Consider the following 21839-nt stretch of genomic DNA (forward strand, 5'->3'; position numbering starts at 1 on the left):
CGAAAATGAAGAGGACGAAAGAAACTGTTTTAAATTAGCGTTTATTAATCACTGTCATATTTTGCCGTGACGGTTATTGTATCTAAAGCGTCTTTCAGAAAGGAATGAGTATAGCAAACAAGTTTGCATGAATATAATATTTTCTGTGATTATATAAATATTATAATTTGTTTTATGATTTTCGGTTAAGAAAGATGAACGGCGATTGCACATTTTCATCCAGTTTTTCTTGACACTTAAGCCCTCTCTTCGTCAGACTTGTTGGAAGACTGACCCTCGCCCTCATAGGTTGAGGACTGACTGCCGCTCTGATAGCTTGAGGACTGATACCAGTTCTGAGGTACGCCGTAGCCAGAATTTCGGAATCCGTAGGACCCGGCTGTTTCATAACCACCAGCAGGTAGATACATTCCCGATGCAGCAGATCCAGTGTTTTGGCCGTACGATTCGCCTTCGGTCATAACAGTGTAGCCGATCGGTCCCATGCTACCCTTAGGTCCTTGTGGTCCTGGCATTCCCCGTAATCCCTTTGGTCCAACAGGTCCAGTAGGTCCCATAGGTCCGGTGGAGCCTGGTTGACCATCGTTTCCATTAGAACCGGGTCTTCCTTCTGGTCCAGAAGGTCCTTCTGGACCAACGGGCCCAGTAGGTCCACTAGGTCCTTCAGGGCCTGAAGGTCCAGGATAACCAGCGGGTCCTTGAGGACCTGTTTCTCCTTGAGGACCAGGCATACCATCTTTTCCGCTATCTCCTTTTTCGCCCCGTGGTCCTGAATTGTAAAATGTTTCGATTAGCAAGAAAATAATAATTAAGTTTAATGTTTAATTAATACAAACCTTGGGGACCAGTAGCGCCATCGTTTCCGTCTTTGCCTGGGGAGCCTGGAAATCCATTAACGCCATCTTTACCAGGAGCACCTGGAGTACCAGCTGGTCCCTGAGGTCCTTTAGGTCCGGCTACGTAACTGGGTGCACCAGGGCGTCCATCTTTACCTGGAGCTCCAGGGGATCCGGAATCTCCTTTCTCTCCTTTAGAGCCAGTGTCACCTTTTGGACCAGGAGCTCCGTCTTTTCCAGATGGACCTTGGGGTCCTTGGGGTCCAGCATAACCTCGAGCACCAGGGGTTCCGTCTTTACCATCACGTCCAGGAGTTCCTGGTGGTCCGGCAGTGACGTACGTTTGACCAGGAGCACCAGTTTCACCTTTAGGTCCTTGAGGTCCTTGTGGTCCGCGTTCACCGTCTTTTCCTGGAGCTCCAGGGGAGCCATCTGATCCAGGTGCGCCATCGGATCCTGAATCTCCCTTCTCTCCCTTTTCGCCATGCGCACCATCTTGTCCAGGAGTACCATCGTTACCCTTTTCTCCTTGAGGTCCAGTTGCTCCATCGAAACCAGGTAGACCTTGGGGGCCAACTGCACCGGGTGCGCCGGGTTCACCTCTGTCTCCGGTGTCTCCTTTCGGACCGGCGGGACCAGGTGGTCCAGCGATGTATGTGGGCGCGCTGTGATACGTACCAGCGTACGTTCCAGGTGCAACACCCGTTTTCGTCAGCATTGGAAGGTAACTAAAAATCATTTGCATATATTCAAATGTTTCAGGTTCACGGATCTTGTATCGCAAAAGGCAAGTAGAAAAACATCGTTTCGTTTTGGGTTGTTGAACCGCCTCCAAGCCATGCCACCAGATAAAGATAACAAAATGAGACTATCCTTAAAAAACTGTTTAAAACATTGCCCTGACCTAGTTGAACGCTTTCCCATTTTCAATGGACGTAAACGATTTTTATGACATCTACGTAAATAAACAGGTTCAAACTCGTTTGAACCTCGTTAGAATACCGAAAGTGCATTGTGTTGGTTAAAATTCCAATTGTTTTAAACCCAAAAATTTATTAGGGCCTATACTTACTCAATAAGGAAAGCGTTCCATTGTCGGTGAACTTCGTCATCCTCTTCAGATCCATCGGATGTACTAAATGGATAGTTAAGGTAAGGTGTTTGAACCGCCGTATATGGATCAGCTTCTGCTGTAGAATAATCTGATCCGCGATTAACATGAGGGGCAGCCGAGGCAACTGCAACAAGGAATGCTAAAATAGCCTGCAATATTTGAAAACAATGGATTTGTTTTGAATTAATGTTGTTAAGACATTGCGTCTTTAGGTAATGATCTTACCACAACGTTCATGGCGGGCGAATTTGTGATGTTTACTTTAAGTGTTGGCGTTTTTTTGTCACTCGTTTCTTTTGCGTGAAGCGGCACAGAAACAATTAAGAAATGCTAGGAGGATGTCTGTAAGGACCCAAAGGCGACACCGTTCAATTTCCAAAAATCGATGCGGACAAGTGGCAAATTAAAACGCGAAACAGCGACATAAAAATAGTGTTAGAAATGAATCGTCATTACGACATGTGATTTATACAAATTTAAGTTCAAATTCATCGCTTGGTATAAAGTGAGGACATCTTCTTACTTAACGAAATGCCTTACGAACACTCGATCTTTGGGAGAACTTTTACTTCATTAAAGATTGAATAATAAACCTTACCTTTTTTTATTGTTACTCTTTGCTCATACAACCAGCACACGAATGCTGATCAAACACCACTCGATACTGTCCTTTTAAACCATCATGAGCTGCAGTGAAGGTGTAGAAAATGAAAACGCGTCGCGTACAACAGAACCCAGAATTAGCTCAAAAAAACCTGTTAATACAAGGTCACAGGACAGGTTGACAATTAATTACCATATCTGTATACAAATACATCTGTGCGCCAGCTGCCGGTACTGCAGCTATTTCTTTAAAAACAATCAAATCCAGCAATTCAATGTGTTCAGGCATGCATATACAAATCATTATCAGATTTTTTTTTATGTGTTCGATGGATTGGGGTGTTCAACACGAATAATTGTATATAACAATTGGCAAGTTACGTATTAGTAATGCCTACCTCTCATTAACAAGCATCAAAACATGCTATTCTGTTTAGCTATACCGTCCCATGCCATTTCGATTAGCCTCTTGGTCGTCAATAAACACGACTGATGATTATTACCTGTCCTAAGCGAATTTTCAAAGATTCAAAAGTAGACCTGCAAATGATTAAGTATTGGTAAACTTGAATGATTTGAAATTATTCAATTTGTTTTTGTTATTTGTCCTGCGTTCTTTCTCTTGCGATGTTTATCTTTCGCGAAAATCGAGAGCACCTTCGATGGTCTTTTTTTTATCGCACTGCCAACAGGTTGTAATTGTTTACTAGTGGAGACAATAAAAAATGATCAAAATTTAAAGAAAACTGTGGAAAAAAATAGTCTAATTTCAATGTAAGATGAAAGAACTTACTGAAGGATAAAAACGTTGGCTCGTTTTCTTGTTTTTAAAGTTGTTTTTCGAGATATTTGAAAAAATCATTTTCCCCAGCTGTATTAAAAATAAGGTCAACCGTGAAAGTTTGTATGCATATGTCCATTCTCCCAAAAATTTTTTAGTCCCACAAGTTGGGCACAAGTGGACAGCAAAGACAATATAGTGAAGGTCATCCTCGTATAAGTGTCAATTATCTCAATGTCGTTAGCTTTCAGGTATCACTATCCCCTGGTATATGCAGTAGGATAGATTACAAGATTACACGCCTTCTAATGCGTGACTTTGTATGTTGTTTTGCACAACAATTTTTGTTATGTCCGCTTTTGAAAATGATCCTGCCGAAGGCTATTCCGGGGCTCTATAAGGTCTTCTATTTGGGGATGAAAAGTCTATACATATAAGGTAACACATTCTAGATTCCATCATCGATCTCGTTTGAATTGCGATTTGTCATCAGCCGAAGATCTACGATGATGCGGCAATAATGAGGTATACCTCCCTGAACAGCGGGTCACACCTTTTGGCCGCATTAAATGTCGAAATAGATTTTTTTAAATATAAAATGGGCGTATTACATGAAAGATTGGCATGACACCCTATCAAAAACCTGTTGATGAACAATAGAAGATATGTTGATTTATAATACATAACAGGCATTAATACGCAATTTACGCGCTGGCATTAAGAGTTTTTTTTTCAAGTCTTCGTGAAAGTGAAGGGCGAACTTTTTGGAAAGAAATGACAAAACAGAACGTGCAAGAAAGTCTCCGAGTACGCATTCCAGAAAAGGAATAGATTTTTTTCTTCTGGATTTTGAAAAAAAAACAAAAAACGAATTCAAACAAAAACGTAAACAAAACAGATAAACTAGTCTAGTTACTTGATCGTGCTACAAAATCCCAAAATTCCCTTGAGTAGAAAGTAATGTGGGGATGGCATCCAGGTCAGTTGATTTACGTTATTTTCTTTTTACATTTATATCTGAACACCTATAAGCGATAATAATCATTTATCGCGTTTGCCATTAGTACCGCTTATGATGCCATTGTAAAAAGCATACAGTAAATACTTAGACTCTAGTGTTTCGATCATTTTCATTATGTAAGATTGGACTACCAACAAAGGTCGATAACAAATCCGTTTAAGATTGTCAAGGGCGACCATAACTCATTGCAGAACTAATCAGCACATTACGGTTTTCCCTTTACTTAATTTTGCATTAAAGATGCAGGGAGTTTATTAAGCAAGGGGAAAGTATATCTTCACTAGTTCACCTTGTATGCAATTCAAAAGTAAAAACCTTTGGTTTTTTTCAAAATTTGGTTTAACTTGATAGAAAGTGTCAAATATGACCTAAATGGTCATTAAACGACCTGAATACTCACCTCTACCATTCCATAATTCTGAAAAAAAAACCCGGTTGATCAGCATCTACCTATCATTTTTCAGCTTCGAACACGTCGGAGTTATGTCGTGTTACGCGACAAATGGCAAATATTTAAAATAAATCACCATCTCTTTTGCGGAATTTTTTTTTATTATGTTTTGGGTGGGAACGGAATCGCGGGGTAAGCCCGGAAGGAACGAGCGCCTCTTTTTTTGAAAATCAGAAAAGAAATGATAAGGGAAACCAAAAAAAAAAAAAAAAAAAAAAATCGAAAATTCCAAGTTATCTAACAAGCGTAAAGTAAAACGGTGTGATGCCCCAGTCGTTAGTAGCCTACTTGTCGTTTTTTCTTATCTCTGACAGCGAAAAGCGAAAGCCGAAAGCAGCACAGTACACGAAGCGTGTCGAACTCTATATAAAGAAGCGTATAAACAGCAGCCAGCCATAATTGATTACTCCGATAGCTTAAAAAGTATGTAAAATCCATGGTGTTAAAGATCCTTTTTATACACGTAGCCATCGCTATAGTGCACCTTAATTTACTTCGCTTTACGGTGATCAAAAGATTTATTGATTATTGTAAAAGGAAAACAAATAATGCATTATAGGTAATCTTATAGTGTTGTGAATGTTTTCAACGCGGGTATGTATATAGTTTGATTTGATAAGAATCCATAACATCTTATCTCATATTCATATAAGCAGCTTCACTTTATCGACGATAAGCATAATGGAAACGATGCTTTTTAATCGCTTTGTACTGGCCTTCCAAAGCTGACGTTTAAGAAAAAAAAAAGTTTGATCATTTCACGTTAGACAGTGTGATTGTTTGCACGATTCGCTATTTGTTTAAATCTCTTGCAGCTTCAGAATGGTGTTTTGTGTTGAAGTCATTGGATGGGGAATTATGGTGGTGATGGGAGCCAAACTTCTGTTCAATTGCTGCTATTTCTTCTACACCACATACCTGGCCGCAGCTTTAGGACATAATCTAGGCCCTCAAATTAAACAATACGGCTCTTGGGCAGGCAAGTTTAACGTGCTAAATGACGCAATCCGCATAATCGATTTGAATTGTAAATCTATTTTTTTTTTTGGTTTTATTATTTTGTTTTGGAATGCAGTTGTGACGGGGGCAACGGATGGAATAGGAAAAGTTTACGCTCAGCAAGTATTAAACCTGGATTTGTTCCAGTTTATTTTTTTTTGTATTAAATAAATTATTAATCAACTCTTTTTTTCACATGGAAACAATTGACGTGACAGTTGGCAGCCTTAGGATTAAATATTATACTCGTCAGTCGATCATCCGCAAAACTGCAGCAAGTGTCAGACGAGATATGTATATGAAACAATCCTTTCATTTATGTTAGAAAAGCTATGTTAATTCGAAACGCCTAGCAGCTGATGTGTCGATTTTATTGGTCGATAAGGTCGTCAAAATCGTGAGATCCAAATCAAAACGGTAGCTGTCGATTTCACTGACGGCAATGCCATTTATCCTAAGCTAAAGAAAGAACTGGCGCACCTGTTTGGACAAATAGGAATACTAGTCAACAACGTCGGTATGCATATTTAATGAATCAAACGAATCTATAAGAATCAAATGAAACTAATGAGTTTGTATTGATGTAAGGTACGAAATTGCCACACTGTCACATCGCTGATGTTCCATCTGGCGAACAGTTTAACGAGATCATTAATTGCAACGTTATGTCGATGGTCCGGCTGACCAACATGCTTCTGCCTGCCATGAGAAAGAAAAAGAGAGGATTGATCATCAATATTGGATCTCTTTCCGGTACGGGATTTTCTCCAATGAGGACCACCTACGGAGCTACGAAAGTCAGTCTGAGAACAATCATTTGACATTGGTGGATACTTAAATCACGCTGGTATTTGTCTGAGTATATATATAGGCTTTTGTTGACAAGTTTTCGTGCGATTTGGCTGCAGAATGTCGTTCAGAAGGCGTCGTTGTCCAGTCTATATTGCCAGGTTACGTAGCAACAAAATTGCCCGGATTGAGTGGTAAATCCAGTTTCGATGTGCCAACAGTCGAAACGTACGTGGAGGCTGCAATACGCTCTCTCGGAGTAGAAACTAGAACAGCAGCTTACTGGTTTCACAAGATACTGGTTAGTTGAAAGTCAAAACCAAAACATAATTTTTTACTCTTATCATTTTTGTTCTGAATTTTATTTTCCCCCTTACAAAATTTCACTACCTCTGTAGCTATACTGGACTGAACTTCTGTACTTTTTCGTCCCAAACTTCGTTCAGAAATTAACAGTGATTGTCATAAGCCGTAAAACACAAATGGCGAACGTCAACAAACACGAGTAGAAGAGCTGAATATGAATACACGCGTATACGATGGCTTATTTTTTAAGATTGATGTGATCTTCTTAAGCGATACACAAACGCAAAATGTACGCGTCACATTAGACAATTCCAACAGACAAAGACTATGCTTAAAAGCATTAAAACATTATTCCAATTTATTAGACAGTTGAGCCTCCTGCTAACGGCAATAAATCTTTATTACTTGAGCACCCCCGAACTACCGGATTTCATTGAACAAAATTCTTCCCACGTACTCAAGCGGATCTATCGCATCCTCGATATGATAGACGTTGATTTCTTTTTATATGACATGCTTCGAATACCCATTTTTGAAACGTCACTCGTTAAAGAATGAGACACGAGCGCTCTTCGTGCGTAAATTCCGTTTTTTTTTCGCCTTCTCGATGCAGTGCAACCAAATCGGGAGATATGATGGGAAATATAAATCTATTTTTAACTTTTTGCTTAGTGCTTTGCATCGACGCTTACGTGGTGTCTTGTTTCCTGTACCCGGGCAGCAAGGTCAGCATCCGTTGACAACAAATTAAAATATTAACGCCCGTTTTATAATCTTCCCTTTGTAGATGCGAGATTTCAACAATTGGCAAAAGAAAAGATCCCTCCTACGCCGTGACTCAGAATTACCTGTCATATTATATATATATATATATATATATAAAAGAAATGAGTCACATTAAACCTCCTACACGTTATGTCCCATATACGCACAGCAAATACGGCTGATTTCCATAAGCCAAATTTCTTTTGATTATGAATCTTCAAGGTTGCCTGTTCAGAAATGATCACTGTTTGATTCGATCCTGCCATTCGTTCGAGCACGTTGGAGGAGTCATAGCATTACGCTGAATTTATTCTGAAGGTAAAAGCATTTGAATATGCCGATGGTCAGCACAGGTATATGTATATATACCTGTAAGGTGTATGTATATATGTAAATTAAATGGATATTTTCTGTGTCTTGGTCATGACCACACGTAATTTACAATACGTAAAGGTCTGTACGTAGTGTTGACGCATTTTTGGAGCGATATCAAATTCGTCTCGTGATAAATTGGCAAGCTGAGTTGAATTTTAAAGTAAGGCATTTCGTTGACTATCCCCCCCCCCCCCCTCACACAAGTCAATACCTTCATGTCTTTTACACTTGACACATTTGACGCAATCTTGGCGTCAAATGCTCGTCGTCATCCTAGCATGCGACTTGCCGAACAGCTCGTCACGGACGATTTTTTATGACATCCATTCGACTACGCACAAGCAGTAACTGTCCTGTTAGTATTTCGTTTTACATTTAACAAACGACAGCTATGAAATGATGCTACTACGGATAGACATCCATCCGCGTTGCGCACAGAAGCTCCTCATTAAATTTGGTTTTCGGTTGTATAAATAGAGAAGTTGTGTCTGGTTGAAGACAATTGTTCCAGCAAGCCAAGTCATCACATACCTATCGAGAGAGCCTTTGAGCGCTAAACACAAATTATAAAAAAGTAAACTTTAATTTTCCTACAAGTTTTCTATATGTTTAATTCATTGTTTATTTTGTTGATCATGTTTTTAAATAAATGTACAGTGAAATCAGTAGCAACAGTTGTCCTCCTTTGCCAGTTAATGTTGACGCTATGGTCGGCCGGCGCTGTGGCGGCACCACCTGCGGAGACTAACCCGTCCCCGAAGAATCTAGAAGATTTTAGAAACCACATACGCAACACTTTGACAAACTATTTAATGACACAGACCCACGCCAGGTAAATTCAATTATGATCTCCTTAGTATTTGATTACATTTTTGACAGCATATTTGGGGTATCATCTGATAGGTATGGAAAGCGAATGGTTCCCCTTAGCCAATCCGTTTCGAATATTCGCAACTGGAACGCTCAGAAGCCAAGCGAAGAGTGGCTTGGACATAACGACGGCAGAGAACCGAGTGGCAAAGGCGAAAACCTGATGGACATTTGCTTTCAAATTAACACGTCGCCGGAAATTCGAAACCTTTTACTTTCTTAATTTTGAAACCGTTCCATACGAAAAATCTAAATGAAATCTGGTAGTTACGCAATGGCACCAGGGTGTTAAACGAAAAAAAAAATTACCTATGTTTAAATACATCTCCATTTAAACGTCGTCAGCAAGTGTTTGCAAATATCAATTACTTACATTGCAGGCAGCAATGAGGATAAGCGGGGAAGGCATTAGGACTTCCGCCCGCCGACGCACGGCTGTCTCGTGAGCCGCCATTCTGCTTGCGCAAAAATACTGTTGCTATGCTAATTATGAATCAGAACTGGCACTTGTCGCTTCCTCCGTTGCTGAGTAATTCCGAATGCACGTCGACTAGGTAGGAGGATTGAGCGGAAAAAATGGCTAGTAAACTTCCGTCCGTCTCTTCAAGAACAACAAGGTTAAAGTCAGCAACTTGTCACGTCACAAAATACACAAAAAGAGCTATTTATATAGTTGACAATGGTATGTGAATGGTCCTATTTCTTCTAAAGTGGGTTGTCAACGTTTCGACGAGCTTACGACTGAGCAAATATTATTTTATGGTTCTATAGGGTAAATGGAGGCCGCTAGATGTCTCCACAAACATTGAACTCGATAACCGCTAGGTTGCACTGATACCAGGATTTTTCTCATGCTCGTGAGGGCGGAAAAACGATGACAGAGTTCTCGGCCATGACGATGCAGAAGAGCCTGGATGCGGGACTAGGGAGGGGTTCGTCTATTCCGAAAAAGTGACATGGAAGCCTGTATTTGCATCGGTTGCCGACCGAACTAGTAACGACTCAACCGTGATCAGTCTCTTAGGGCTGGGCTATATTGCCAGAGCATATCATCTTTGCCTGTCATACGAAATCGACATTTAGTTGCGGTTTCCTGTTGGCATCATTGTGGGAGTTGTCAGTTGTGGAAATTGTTTTCGAGCTCTCGGGCAAGTCGACTGGGCGTTCGTGACTGTTATTTGCGAAAAGAAAATAACTCAACATACCAGACACACCTCACGGATAGGCAGTTGGAAGGAATATCTCTCTGACTGTGGTATGTTTTATTTGAAATTTATTAATCTTTCTATCTTAATGTGAGAATGTTGCAGTGGGCCATGTAACGCTTTGAAGTTTATCATTTGGTTTGACCCTAAATGAAGATGGCATTCCAAGAGTTCCTCCTTCTCAATAGCATTAGCTCATAGAACTTTCTACTCACATCAGGAGACCACTTTCTAAAATCATAAGAGCCTCACCTTTCAGGCTTACATTGACATTTGGCAATGTTTAAGACGGAGTACTTTGTGCAATGTACTCCTTGCAGGTGCCACAGTTCTGAAATCATTCAATTGGGAAAAGACTTTATGTTAAGAACTCTTTCTTATCTAACACCCTTAAAGTGGTTTTTTTCTATTTACACAGATTTCGCAAAAAGATTTATTGCTATACCGTTTGTGGCTTTGGGGAAACATATACTGAATGTTTGATTCTGTCAGACAACCAGTCTTTTGTTTTCTTTATTAACTCCCGGATCGGCGGCGACCTTGAAAAGAAAAAGGCAGAAATACGCCAAAAATTTGGTTTTCACATTTGCCAATCAGGTTGGGAATCTGAGCAGGCTGGAGGGAGCTGTTTTGGATGTGATATGGATGGGAGGGAGGGTGGATCGTATAGTTCCGTAGTCTATCGTTGGAACCCACCAGTCTAAAATTAGGAGGGTCCTGGTCCTTTAGGGTGGCGTGTTCCCCCTCTTTTACAACCCCCCCCCTCTCCACATCTCAACTGAAGGACAGGGGAAAAAAAAGTGCAGGTTGGATCGTACCCAAGAATACGCAAGAGAGAGCATCGACGCTGATAGACGTTGCTGCGTCGCTCCTCTTCTTCCGCCTTGCCCCCTTCTTATATTTACGACAATCGGCAGCAAGGAAACGCAGAAGCCTTTCTCTGGAACTTGATCCGCGGGAGCGTCCCAAAAAGTCCTAACTAAAATTACTGTCCCGCTTGACTGCGATGCACACGACAGCAGAAGAATAGTGTCACCTCCTAAACTCGCTTGTCCGTTCCCTGTAATGCCAGCAAGAAAACGTAGTACGTAACTTATTCTTCGTTCCGGCGCTTCGCAACCCACCCCGTCTTGAAAAATGTTATGTCCTTTTTTTGCTCTCCACTCGTCCGTTGTCTTGTTTTGTTTCGTCAGATGGGCAGTTCAGTCAACTCCTTTATCTGGCATTTTGCCTCATTCTCCGCTGCACATACATTTTTCGTTGTTTTGGTTGTCTGTGCGTTGCCTTACCTACCCAATGTACACACGACCACCTAACATTTTTCAGACGTAAAACTGCAGTTTCTGTTCCCGAATGGCTAAGCGTTTTTTTTTTGCCTGTTGCTTGCGCTTTTCCAAACTTATCCAAATAAGCGGAAAGACATGGGTGGGGAGAAAGAAAAAAATCACGTCAACAAACGGCGCCAATAGCGCAAATATCCCTCGATCCCCGTAGTAGACAAAAGCTATTTCAAAGTTGTTGAGTGCAGTGGCTATAGTTGTCTAGCAACAAGCGCAAGGTCAAGTCGTAAAAAGGCAGATGACGCGACTACTATGAATGTATTATTTGGTTGGCTGGTACTGGAACAAAGCAGGAAAGGAAAAAAAAGCGTGACATTAGAGGCGGGTGCTGATTGCAAAGCGAATGAACACTATGTTTCGCCCAAGCGACAGTTTGTTGAGAGGCTGCGTTATTCAATTTCCAAGGGAATTGGTGGAGCGTTTGAAATGCAGCTCATAGGTGGGCAAGGAAAAGGGACCTGCGAAACGCACGACGTAAGTCTGGCTCGACGCCCACAACATGCCTTTATCCGAAGAAGGCAGAAAAAGCCAGTCAGCTGATTGTTGCCCAACTATTTCCAACAGCATATATATATATATTTTTTTTTTTTGCCTTCCTCTCAACTGCTGCGAGCAAACCGCTATAATGTGATTGTTCTTTTTCACTGGCTATTCCCAGGTTTTTCAACCCTGCTAGCGTTTCGTTCGCCGCAGCCATGACGTCCAAAAAGCTCTACGGTAAAGACTTGAAAGAATTCGACGATGTGGATGTCGACGACCTTCTCACCCAACTATCGGCCGAAGAATTGGAAATCCTCTCCAAAGAAGTCGATCCTGATGTACGTCAATTTAATTTTTATGGCATTTGTCGGTTCATTCTGAAGCTTTTTTTGCGACAAACACTTTGTAGGACCGGTTTATGCCTCCTGATCAACGAACCAACTACCACTGCGAACGTGAAGCCACCGGCCCAGTCAACCGTAAGCAGTTAATCGACCACATTAACAAGATTGCACTGGAGACTCCCGACCAACCTGAAAGCGTGCCATTCGTTGCTGGAGTCGTCCGTGGCAAAAAGGTAATAAATACATTGTGATCCTTTTATTATTTATATTTCTCCCCCCGGGTTCTTCCCATATCGGACCGCGTTGTTATTTTTTCTTAGTGTTAAGCAATCGACGTATGAGTTGCACACGTCTTACGTAACCAGACGTCAGGTTGGACCGCCGTCAGGAAGTCCCGATCCGTTTCCCAACTCCTTCCGCCGTCTTTTATGGAGGTAGCGCATCTGGCTATGGGGATAGCTGGCCCGATATGTTGCCCGTGCTAAGACTTTGGAGTGTTAGTATGCCATCGCTGGCCTTTTCTATAAAGGACTTTTTCTTTATATAAGAGAGTGATTCATCAATCTGTGTGGTTGGCAAAGAAGAAGGTTGGCATGGTGACACTTTCAATCACCTTATTCATCCGCCGGGTCCCCCATCTGTCTCGATATCCTCGCGACAATCTTGTATTCTTTTCACTCCTCTTTGGGCTGGGCCGAACGAAGGTGTCTGGCAAGCTGGAAAGAGATGTGGCCGCCACACGATTCGCTGTGCCCGCCTCCGGTCCTTGTCCCTTTACACCCTATAAATAGACGGCGTTATGTTTATTTTCAAACCTGCGTGCGCCGGTACTATACAAAATGGTCGGGGACCGACGCTAAACTTCCCCTGCATCATTTGCCTTTTTCGGCCAATATCGCGGCCATCTCTCGCGCTTCGGCTCATTTAAAATGTTTGCCACTATTTTCAAGGGCAACTGTTGGCTAACCGGGGAAACGGGCAAAAAAAAAGGGAAATTAACGACCGTTACATATTAGCCATCGGTGGATAATTTCCATGCCGCCTTGGGTTTCAAAAATAGGAATGGCTGATGAAAGATGAAAGTTCTTTTTTTTTTTTTCGTTTGTTTATTTATTTTGATTTCTTATGTTGTTGTTTTTTTTTTAAATCCGCGTGTATAGTGGATACCTCCGGAAGCGCCGGTCATCGCCACCCGTGAGGATGAAGGAGTCTCATTCAACCTGGAGGATGAGTACGAGCAAGCACTGGGCACGGCCACTGAAGAGGAGCTGGTCGACTTGGCAGGTGACGACTCCCTAAAGATGAAAATATTCGCACTGAATCTTTTAACTCTTCATTTCATTTACATATTAGAAAGATTTTTAATGATCAATTTCTTTTCTATTAGCTATTCTGGGATTCCATTCGATGATGAATCAGGATCAGTACCACGCGTCACTCCTTAACAAGGGCAAAGTGGGTTTGGGTTGGGATGGCGTAACGAAAGCCTCGCAACCCAAAGCTCTACCTTACGAGCCTCCCAATATGACAGATCCGGAACAATCTATCCTCAAAGTTTATGACGACGATAGCAAAACAATTGAATTATGCTTCAACAATATCAATTTGACAGACGACCAGTTCGACCGGTTAGAATTCTAAAGCCAATAAAAACGATGGAATTGATGCACGATTAACCTTAATGTTTTTCTTTTACAGACTGTTTAAAGCGCTGGAGATCAACACGCGCTTGGAAGTCCTTAGTCTCAGCAACACTGGCCTTACAGATCGCACAGCTGAAAAATTGGCCGCGGCTCTAGAGAAAAATGCCACATTACGCGTTATCAAGTATTACAGCATACGAAAAGAAAAGCTTGTGTATTCAAGTTTGAACTAATTTCCATCTTTTCTTTTCTTCGTATCGTAATTCCCTAGCATTGAAACCAACCAAGTGAGCGCTAATGGAATCGTCAGGCTCGTAAAGAGCTTATTGGTACAAAAGAATATCGAAGAATTCCGCGCCTCCAACCAGGTAAAAACCCCGGTCTACACGACCGTAATCTTCTTTTTCCATTCTCGACGCAAAGTGTAGAAAGCGGGGGAAGGAAAAACATTTTTTCTTTTTGGAATTTTTGAAAATAGAATCAACTTTTCACGCTGTGCCATACATATTTAAGCCAGTGTGCTGGCGTCAGCTTTCTAGCGTGACATACATTCCTAGAACAACATGTTGTCTTTGTTGCCTTAACTTTATGATGTTATGTTTATGTTCTGGTTTTTTCTTAGTTAACAGCCCATGTTCTGGGTAACAAAGCAGAAATGGACATCACCCAATACATCGAGCAGAACCCGACGCTGATGCGAGTGGGGCTCTTTTTCGAGTTCAACGACGCCCGGAGTCGAGTAGCCACGCAGTTGCAAAAGAACATTGACCGCAGTAAGATTTCGCACTTTTATTTATTTATTTTTTCATTTTCTTCTTGGTTTTGAAGTATTCTTGGCCCTTGCTCTGGCATACTTTTCCTACTTCCCGTCTGCCCGGCCTGCTACCCCATAATTACCAAGCATGTTTCGGCTGTCCATTGCGAAGGGACGCCGGACCGGAGTAGTATGCGCGACCCCGTTTCACACAGCTTAATTATTCCTAGCCCTCTCTTAAATAGCTATGTGTGTCAATTGTGTTTCCTGGCTAATGACTGCCATTCTATAATAACTCCACTAAATCGGCAACCCGAAAAATCAGGGACGTGAACGGTAGTCAAGCGCGTTGTCCATACTAACTAAGAAACACGCCATGAATATCGGCATTCATAGTTTCACAGTTCATAGATAGTTTTCCTTTTCCTTGTGGTTGGTTGCCCCTTGTTGTTCTTTTGTATTTTTTTTTCCTTGTCTTTCGTCGTTCGAGTTTCCTTTGCCAACATCAGAGATTCCACCGGTTTCTTCCGTATCGAAATTAGAAAAGAAATAGATGCGGCAACTACTTCGTCTTGACTACCCTCTTCCGCACCCGCCTAGATGCTTACCCTTTTTTTCGTGAGGGGTCCCTCTTTTCTTTTTCCCTTTTCCTATTTTTGTGTTGTTAAACAGCTGGCCAAGAATCAAACAGTATTTCCGGCGAGTTTATGAATTCGTAAGGCAAGAGTTATGTGAACATGAGACAGGATCCAAAGAATGCGGTCATTATTTTCCCTCAGGTCGTTGAACTTAACTCTTCTTTTATCTGCCTTGTTTTTTTTGTGTTTTTTTAAATCAGGCCAACGGATTAGGGTTCCAGTTCAGTTCCAAATTTAAATTCAGTTTTATTTGATTAATATCAACTAATTCACCATAACAGTGCGTTTTTTTTTATAATTTTCTTTTGTTTTGCCATTTTTTTTCTTTTTTTTTTTTCTTTTTTTAACTTTTTCTTTGCTCATTAACGGTATGCGCTGACGATATAACTCGCACTCGATGCACATCTTTTTTCTTATTAAAAACATTTTTGATTTCGGCTTTGGTTTTCTTCTTGGAAGTCTCAAATTTCGATTCCAACGTTTGTAATCATTCCGTATCTTTTGTGTTTTTCTCGTTTATTCTGCAAATGTAAAAACAAACAAACAAAAATCCGCTCTTCTCCGCCACGATGCGCTCTCCCCGGCCTACACTTGTGTGTGCGTGCCCCCGATGATTAAAAACAAAAAATGTAAAAACCAAAACAAAAACTGATCTACGACGAAAAAGCCCGAAGACTGGTTAAAGTCAGCGTCGGAGTGCGTGTCTTTCGAAGCGTGCGGACCCAGAGGGTGAACTGTTGAGAATGAGGAAAGAAACAGAGTGACACATTCACGAAACACCGCGTAAAGATGATTCTCTATGTATCCACTTCCCCCCATTCTCACCGCGTCAGGTATTCACTTGTTCTCGTGTGACAGCTCTTGGCATTTGATTTTTTTCATTTTTTTTTTTTTACGTTTTTTTGGCCGTTGCCGCCAACCCCACCGCCTCGTTTTTCTTTTATCGTTTGGCTTTGTACGGTTGCTTTTTTAACATCACAATTTTTCTTTTCTTTTTTAATTTGATTTAATCGAACTGGAAAGCGTGCGCTTAATTCTCCGTACGTATATAAGTTGGGCATTTATTGGTCTCCGCTTAACTTCCTACTGATTTATGCAAGTGCCGCATAGCGTAAAAAAGAGCATGTTCATTGCTTGGGTAAAAAAATATTTAAATTCATAAAATGAGCTAATGATTTTAATGCAAGAAGAGTTGGTGGGAGGGGGGTTAATTTCATATCATTATTCGCTGTTCAAACGATTCTCGGACAGCAAAACTCGTTAGCTGGAATGTACAGGAATTTAAAACATTTAAAGAATCATTCTATATTTAAATTCGCCGAGGTTTTTCACTTTCAGTGTTAGATATTTATATGTATGAAACCATGTAATTTTTAAATCATGTTTCTGCATTCATCACGACGTGAAAATGCTGGCACCATTTAAATACGGATGTCCATTAATCCACCGAATAATCCACTTTTGATCGTTTGCCTGAATCACTTCATTCCTGTGCATTATCATTACGTTTCGTCATCTAACTCTCCGAAATTTTGTTTGTTTGTTTGTCTCCATTGTCATAATTTTGTTCTGTGTATCCTTTCCAGATCGTTTGCGTCGCACGGGCCGCGCTCCTCGCAATTTGACAGCTGGCTACATCCTGAAGAAAGACACTCCCAATACGAAAAAAAGCAACACTGGGCAAGAATTCAAAGTATATACTGAATGATTGAACATATAGGGAGCTTAAAGAGAACGTTATGATGTGTTTTTTTTTTCAATTAAATCAAATCGTCAAAGAAATAATAAGAAATTGAGAAGAGCGCCGAGACGACGAGTAACGTTGCTTTCATCCTTTCATCTCTATTTTTATTCCCATTTTCACGTCTTTTTTATGATAGAGAATTCGTTTACTCATACAATTTTTTTTTCCTATTATATCCACCATACATTACGCCCCTTTATCAAAATAAGCGCGTGATCGTTACTGACGGATTGCTTTTGTTCCAACTCATCACGGATGCGCTCGTAGTCTCCTGTGGAAATATGAGGTTCATCCGTTGTGGGTTCCAAAGGCATTTGGTCAGTTGTGTGTAAGTAACTATATCAATGATTTCAATCCCCTCGATGTTTTTCTTTCATTTTCCCCATCTGGCTTGAGCCTTCGGAAGTAGTAGACTTAAACTAATTTTCAGCTTGTCTTTTATCCTTTTCCCTTCCCGATACTCCTACCCATTGACACAATTATTATTATTATTTTTTTGTTTTGTTTTCTCGGGTTGTATGATCAGATACTTTGTCCAGCAGGCTCATACATTTACACACGCATACACATTCGCAACAAAGTGCGCGAAAAGAAATATCAGTTACGTGTAGCCGTTCATATCCCGTCCCTTACGTGATCACATTAGTTCGTGGATATGCGGCCTCCAGTGTGTCTGTGTGTTAGCATTATTGTGAACCTATGTTTGTAGGTGTTGTCTATGAATATATACAAGAGGGATTACATTGTGTTCTTATGTTATAAATGTTGTTTGCAAACTTAATAACGTTCCAAGCAGAACGAGCAAACAACAACATATTATGACTGTATTCGTGGACTTGAGCGCTAGCAAGAGATGAGGTTGTTTACAATCTAAAGCTAACAAAGGTGTCGCTGTAGTCGCTAGGTGTCAGTACTCTTCTAAACATGGCGTCCTCCTGTGAACTGTCAAAATTGGCTTATTCCAAGATTATTTTACATGCCTTTAAATATCCACACACTGCAGTAAATGGAGTTTTACTTGCTAACGAAGGTTCTAGTAACCATTCCGTTAAATATGTGGATGCAATCCCCCTGTTCCATCATAATTTAGGGCTAGCTCCAATGTTAGAAGTGGCCTTAATGCAGGTCATAATTCAATATATTTTGTCTCCCTATTACAAATAATTAAATATAATCTAAAATTTGTGCCGAACATCCAGATTGATAGCTACTGCCGTACTGCTGGACTAGTCATAGCTGGATATTATCATGCCAGTGAGGCAGTTGCAGAAATGAGGTATGCTACCACAATAATTTAAAACAACAATGTAAAATCATAATTATTTAATTTTCAGTCCAGATATTGTTAGTCAAAGAATTTGCGAGAAAATTGCTGAGTATTTCCCAAGTGCATGTCTAGTTTTGATAAACAACCGTCAACTTGCAAAGCAAATGACGCATACTTCACTCAGTGTTGTTCAGTATTGTGATGGAGGAAAATGGAAAGTCAAAGACAAAGAAAAGTAAATTTTGTTTATTTTCATCAGTTAACTATTGCTTTAAAAAACAAAACTTTATTGATGTTCATAGCTTCAAGATTCTTCCCAACAATGACACAGCATTGGATTCAGTTTCAAGTTTGCTTTCCAAGAAGCTTTATAAAAAACTTGTCGATTTTGATGACCATTTTGATGATATTAGTCAAGATTGGCTGAATGTAAAACTTAAAAGCATGATTGATTAATGTTTATTTCTCATGGATTTCTGCTTTTCAAGTCTGGCTGCTGTTCTGAATAATTGGAATATACGATTTTAGTTGCACCTCTAGTTCACTGAGTAATAATCACTTTGGGTTTTGTAGCGGCCGAATCAGTCGGTGGGCAAAATAACCTTAGACATCTAGATTAGATAATTCTGTCCCATACCGCATCCAAACTGTTCTCGTTTTCTCCTGCGACTATTATACTCCTTGGATTGTTAAATTTTCAGACGCGAGTTAGAAAAACAACATGGCGGCTGTCAAACTTAAATTTTCATCAGCCCTTTCATCGTCTGATCCGCATACAAATCCGGTCGTTATAATTGGTAATTGCCTTTAATTGCGATATTTTGGCAACCTGTTACTATTTCTAATTCAATGTAGGCATTCCTAAGAATCTTGCCAAAATCAACTACCATGACATAAATGTGAAGTTTGGGGCAAGAATACCTGAAGAGGTAAGTGAACCAGCAAAAAGTTATAATCACAACCTAGATTTGTAAAATCCATAACCTCCTTCAAGACTTTCTCCTCAGCCTTGAATGCTGTTCAATCAAGTCCAGATGTTTGCCCTTTATACTTGAACTCCGCAACTCTATCTCCTCTTCCTACAAAATGTAGCAGGCACAATGCCCCTTCAAGATCCCATGCAATCACTAAATGTGTGCGTTCAGCAGCTGTCTCTGGAAAAGACAGTTTCATTGTGGTAACATTATGCACTACCGTTTTATTTTTTATTGATTAACACGAATACTTCACAATATAGATTGCTTGTGAAAAACAAGATGTTTTCCCTTCAGCCATTGCAGTTGCTAGAGCATACCCACTCTATTCAAAAAAGACAAATCTATCGAATAAATTGCCAGCTGGAAGTACAAGTTCAGAGAAATTACCAATCACTGTGACTGTTGAGTACCTGTTAGTTGGCAATGCTAGCCCCCTGACTGAAGATGAATGCCTAATGCTAGAGAGAGCTGCAGAATCTGTACGAACTACCGCTCGTATAGTCGACACTCCATGCAATGAAATGAACACCGACCACTTCCTTGAGGTGAAACACTAAAACATGATGTCTGCATGTGCTTAGTAGTTTTCGCTTCACGGGCGCCTTTTTTATTTCTCGTTATTTAGGAAATCAGCATAGTTGCAAAAGAACTGGGGATTGAGCCGTTCGTTATTCGTGATAAAGAACTTGAGAATCAAGGATTTGGTGGTATTTATGGAGTGGGAAAGGTTAGTTACAAACTTACGCGAGTTTTTTAAGGTTAATTTTATGTTTTTTCGTATTTCAGGCTGCTTTGAATCCGCCTGCTCTTGCCGTTTTGAGTCATCTGCCTAAGGTATTCTGTTATATTTGAATGTTTGTTTGGTTTTTCTATAGTCAACGGTGTTTTTCTTGGAAAGGGGGCTACTAAAACCATTGCGTGGGTTGGTAAAGGAATAATGTACGATACAGGTAAACTTTTCTATTTTGAATATTAATTTTCCATTCTCAAACTACTGTTCCTCATACAGGTGGTTTGTCGATCAAGGGCAAGGTAATTAAAGCACATATTTTGGACATATGTTTTCTTAATTGACCAGTTTTTGCCTTTCATTTGATTCGTCTTATTAATGTACAGACAGCTATGCCAGGTATGTTCTGATTACGAGAAATGAGATACTTAAAAAATAATTAACTTTTTTCTTATCTTAAGGAATGAAGCGCGACTGTGGAGGGGCGAGTGGGGTAATTTTATTTGTTTGTTTTTTTTCACCTAAAAATTTATTTTCTCTTCATTCATTTTCTTTATTTCCATTTAAAATAGATTTTAGGCGCTTTTCGTCTGGTGAAACCTATATTGAAATATTGTTGCCTTAAACAGCTTAATTAGAACTAAAATTTACAGGCTGTCCTGACCGGCTTTAAGGAAAATTTACACGCCGTGTTTTGTTTGGCAGAGAATTCTGTCGGCCCATTGTCGACTCGGCCGGATGATATTCATACACTATATTCGGGTCGAACGGTCGAAATCAACAATACGGATGCAGAAGGCCGCCTGGTTTGTGTTGCTCACTCATCTTGCAACCAGTATTATTAAAAATAATCTAAACTTTGAATATCACAGGTTCTGGCGGATGGCGTATTCTACGCTCATAAAGACTTGAAAGCTGACATTATTCTAGATATGGCAACTCTAACAGGAGGCCAGGTATTCGGAAAGAAAACTTTCTGCTCAAGACACTTGATGAAGTGCATAAATATACTGTTTTTTTTTAGAGTGTTGCGACAGGTAAACAACACGCCGCTGTGCTTACCAACAACGAGCACTGGGAAAAAGCAATGGTTAATGCTGGACTGGTCTCTGGCGATTTGACATTTCCGATTCCATTCTGTCCAGAGTTTCACTTCTCTGAGTTCAACTCAGCTGTTGCTGACATGAAAAATTCTGTCGCTGTAGGGAAATTACTTGTCTTAATTAGTAAAGATATATTTAGATTAAAAATTGTTCTTTTTCTTTAGGATCGTAGCAATGCATTGTCCTCATGTGCGGGGCTTTTTATCCTAGCACATCTTGGATTTGATTATCCTGGTGTCTGGATGCACGTCGATATGGCTGCTCCAGTTCATTGTGGAGAAAGAGCAACCGGCTATGGCGTAGGCTTTTTGGCATCCTTATTTGGTCGATACAGCAACAGCACTTTACTTCAGAGCATTAGCCCGGTCATTGATGAAGATATAGCCGAAGATGCGAGAGAAAATGAAAAAAAGAAAATGCGGCTGAATTGAATCGATTATACTGTTTAACTGACGTAGGATGTTGAAAATTGGAGCTGGCCTTTAATGATAATTTTCATTGCTTATCTAGGCAATGAAGTGATTTTGATGGCGTAGCTCTCCTAGGGGTAGCTCTGGTGTAAAGAGTGTTTCCTAATTGGGTATTAAAAAGAGTTGGTACGTTGTATCGAATTATTCTTCATGAAACTTGATTACATCGTTGACTGAACAATCTTTTTCTTTATTTTATCTGTTGGTATTTAGCCACATTCCTGCAATCATTTC

At 40.3% G+C, this 21839-nt stretch overlaps 5 protein-coding genes across 5 annotated transcripts; 4 read left to right on the forward strand and 1 right to left on the reverse strand.

The window, feature by feature from the left end:
* Positions 1-24: 24 nt before the first annotated feature.
* On the reverse strand, positions 25-2649 carry LOC130695603 (collagen alpha-1(II) chain-like). Its single transcript, XM_057518766.2, has 5 exons — positions 2549-2649; positions 2176-2292; positions 1909-2099; positions 837-1564; positions 25-769 (listed from the first exon to the last, which is right to left on the reverse strand). Exons 2-5 carry the CDS (start codon positions 2185-2187, stop codon positions 237-239), a joined length of 1464 nt encoding a protein of 487 aa, XP_057374749.1. The 5' UTR covers positions 2188-2292; positions 2549-2649; the 3' UTR covers positions 25-236.
* A 2827-nt stretch (positions 2650-5476) lies between these two features.
* LOC130695180 (very-long-chain 3-oxoacyl-CoA reductase-like) lies at positions 5477-7131 on the forward strand. The gene is made up of 7 exons (XM_057518305.2): positions 5477-5785; positions 5882-5928; positions 6024-6099; positions 6191-6322; positions 6394-6602; positions 6677-6895; positions 6993-7131. The coding sequence occupies exons 1-7, from the start codon at positions 5629-5631 to the stop codon at positions 7101-7103; spliced, it is 951 nt and encodes a 316-aa protein (XP_057374288.2). The 5' UTR covers positions 5477-5628; the 3' UTR covers positions 7104-7131.
* Positions 7132-8526: 1395 nt separating this feature from the next.
* Positions 8527-9250, forward strand: LOC130695212 (uncharacterized). The gene is made up of 3 exons (XM_059494913.1): positions 8527-8614; positions 8698-8872; positions 8944-9250. Coding segments are annotated over exons 1-3 (366 nt in total). The 5' UTR covers positions 8527-8613; the 3' UTR covers positions 9134-9250.
* Positions 9251-9815: 565 nt separating this feature from the next.
* LOC130695211 (uncharacterized) lies at positions 9816-21715 on the forward strand. The gene is made up of 28 exons (XM_059494974.1): positions 9816-10165; positions 12114-12273; positions 12345-12512; positions 13440-13563; positions 13667-13907; positions 13978-14106; positions 14194-14290; positions 14545-14695; positions 16901-17011; positions 18062-18183; positions 18258-18334; positions 18393-18560; positions 18628-18754; positions 19038-19122; positions 19181-19254; positions 19320-19502; positions 19563-19847; positions 19928-20029; positions 20089-20136; positions 20201-20252; positions 20312-20334; positions 20419-20431; positions 20494-20525; positions 20605-20625; positions 20686-20838; positions 20905-20988; positions 21057-21233; positions 21300-21715. The coding sequence occupies exons 2-28, from the start codon at positions 12151-12153 to the stop codon at positions 21564-21566; spliced, it is 3237 nt and encodes a 1078-aa protein (XP_059350957.1). The 5' UTR covers positions 9816-10165; positions 12114-12150; the 3' UTR covers positions 21567-21715.
* LOC130695181 (ER membrane protein complex subunit 9-like) lies at positions 17950-18858 on the forward strand. Its single transcript, XM_057518306.2, has 4 exons — positions 17950-18183; positions 18258-18334; positions 18393-18560; positions 18628-18858. Exons 1-4 carry the CDS (start codon positions 17983-17985, stop codon positions 18779-18781), a joined length of 600 nt encoding a protein of 199 aa, XP_057374289.1. The 5' UTR covers positions 17950-17982; the 3' UTR covers positions 18782-18858.
* Positions 21716-21839: the final 124 nt, after the last annotated feature.

Source organism: Daphnia carinata, chromosome 4 (genome assembly GCF_022539665.2).
Source record: "Daphnia carinata strain CSIRO-1 chromosome 4, CSIRO_AGI_Dcar_HiC_V3, whole genome shotgun sequence".
Classification (NCBI taxonomy): Eukaryota; Metazoa; Arthropoda; class Branchiopoda; order Diplostraca; family Daphniidae; genus Daphnia; species Daphnia carinata.